At 42.0% G+C, this 1464-nt stretch overlaps 3 protein-coding genes across 3 annotated transcripts in view; 2 read left to right on the top strand and 1 right to left on the bottom strand.

Annotated features, from left to right (window-relative positions):
• The window catches only part of LOC121915845 (IgGFc-binding protein-like), a 52399-nt gene that overhangs the window by 32039 nt on the left and 18896 nt on the right, over window positions 1-1464 (top strand). The window lies entirely within an intron of this gene.
• LOC121915850 (sulfotransferase 2B1-like) overlaps window positions 1-1464 on the bottom strand; it is a 13816-nt gene that overhangs the window by 1942 nt on the left and 10410 nt on the right. The window lies entirely within an intron of this gene.
• The window catches only part of LOC121915852 (sulfotransferase 2B1-like), a 2195-nt gene continuing 1123 nt past the window's right edge, over window positions 393-1464 (top strand). The window contains exon 1 of the mRNA XM_042440424.1: window positions 393-765. Within this exon, the coding sequence (XP_042296358.1) occupies window positions 504-765 (262 nt within the window). The 5' untranslated portion in view covers window positions 393-503. The remainder of the gene's footprint in view (window positions 766-1464) is intronic.

Raw genomic sequence — 1464 nt, 5'->3', positions numbered from 1 at the left:
CTGAATGGCTCCCCAAAACCAATGGCAAAGAGTCTCCTGTCACCGTTGGTTGGACACAACAGTAGGGACGTCTGCACATGCAACCAGCACACAAAGCCAGTTGCATTCCAGATTCACTGGCTTATGTGCATGAACTTTAAAACTGACTCAGGCTCCCAATTTGCAGCCGGGACAGGGATGGAAGTGGGGATTATCACAAAAGCTATTTCCAGTTCTGGCTAAAAGAAGGAAACGGTGGTACAGTGTCATTCACTGTGAGTTTGCTGCAATCGTACTAAAGCAGTCAACTGATTGTTTCTTTCCTACCACCCCATTCAGGAAAGCCTCCATGAACCTTCCAAGTTCCAGGCTCCTTGAATCCTTCAACAACTTGGAAAATTTATCAAGTGATCATGGGAACAGGTAAGGATCAACAGAATTTTCTACTCTTTCTTTCTTCCCGTTAGTGTCCAATAAAGCGAGATACATCCTTATAGCATTCTAGCTTATGGCTACCTGCAAAAATGACACCATGTAGCATGGGACAAATGCAGCATGAGTCTTCAAGTTTCCCAGTCTTTCTGACTTATTCTTGTCTTCCCCAGAATCCTCGAGGCAGTGTTGAGAGACTCTGCCAGATCCTTGGAAAGGACCTGAATAGTCAGCAGATAGACTCTGTGCTGGAAAATGCTTCTTTCCGGAAGATGAAGGACAACAGCATGTCCAACTTCACCCTTGTGCCAGAGGACCATTTTGACCACAACACAGGGAAGTTCATGAGAAAAGGTAAAAGCAGAGTTTAAGTTAGTCTAGCGTTGTCTTGTGGGTATTTGCTCCAGTTTAGAGAGTGGCTGCTGGCATTTTGTTTCCTACACTACAAAAGAAGACAGCATCGCCCTCTTTCCATGCAAAGAAGGTGACTAGACTAGACCAAATAAATCTTACTTGGACAATGGTAACCAGGCAAGGTCTTCCATTGTGCCTGAAGACTACACTGTAGTTTTGTGGTGGGGAATACCATGTGATACATATGATAATGTTTTTGGACTTCTTCTTATTTGTTTGCGTGATGCCCACTTGCTGCGTATTCAAAGACATGAACATGTACAAAGCCTAGAATCAGTTTGCAAAGAGATCTTGTAGTACCTCTGAGACTAACTGAACAAAAGAGCTTTTGTCTATGAATTTGAGTCTATGAACCTTACTGCGTAACAAAAGAAAGACAAGAGGCAGTGAAACAGAAGTGGCTTTTTGCTTAACTTCCCACATGACATTATAGTACTTCTGTTCTCAGTCCATGTGCCTTTTGTCCTGCTGGAAAAATCCATTTGGCAAAAGTGTGCTTATGACCATCTCTCTCTGGAGAGAGACCCAAAGTGCTATGATGCCATGCAGGAAGGTAAGCAAAAAGCCACTTCTGTCTTGCTGCCTCTCATATTATTATTATTATTATTATTATTATTATTATTATTATTATTATTATTA

Source organism: Sceloporus undulatus, chromosome 9 (assembly GCF_019175285.1).
Source record: "Sceloporus undulatus isolate JIND9_A2432 ecotype Alabama chromosome 9, SceUnd_v1.1, whole genome shotgun sequence".
Taxonomy (NCBI): Eukaryota; Metazoa; Chordata; class Lepidosauria; order Squamata; family Phrynosomatidae; genus Sceloporus; species Sceloporus undulatus.
The sequence above is the reverse complement of the archived record's forward strand: the minus strand, read 5'-3'. Positions and strand labels throughout refer to the sequence as shown.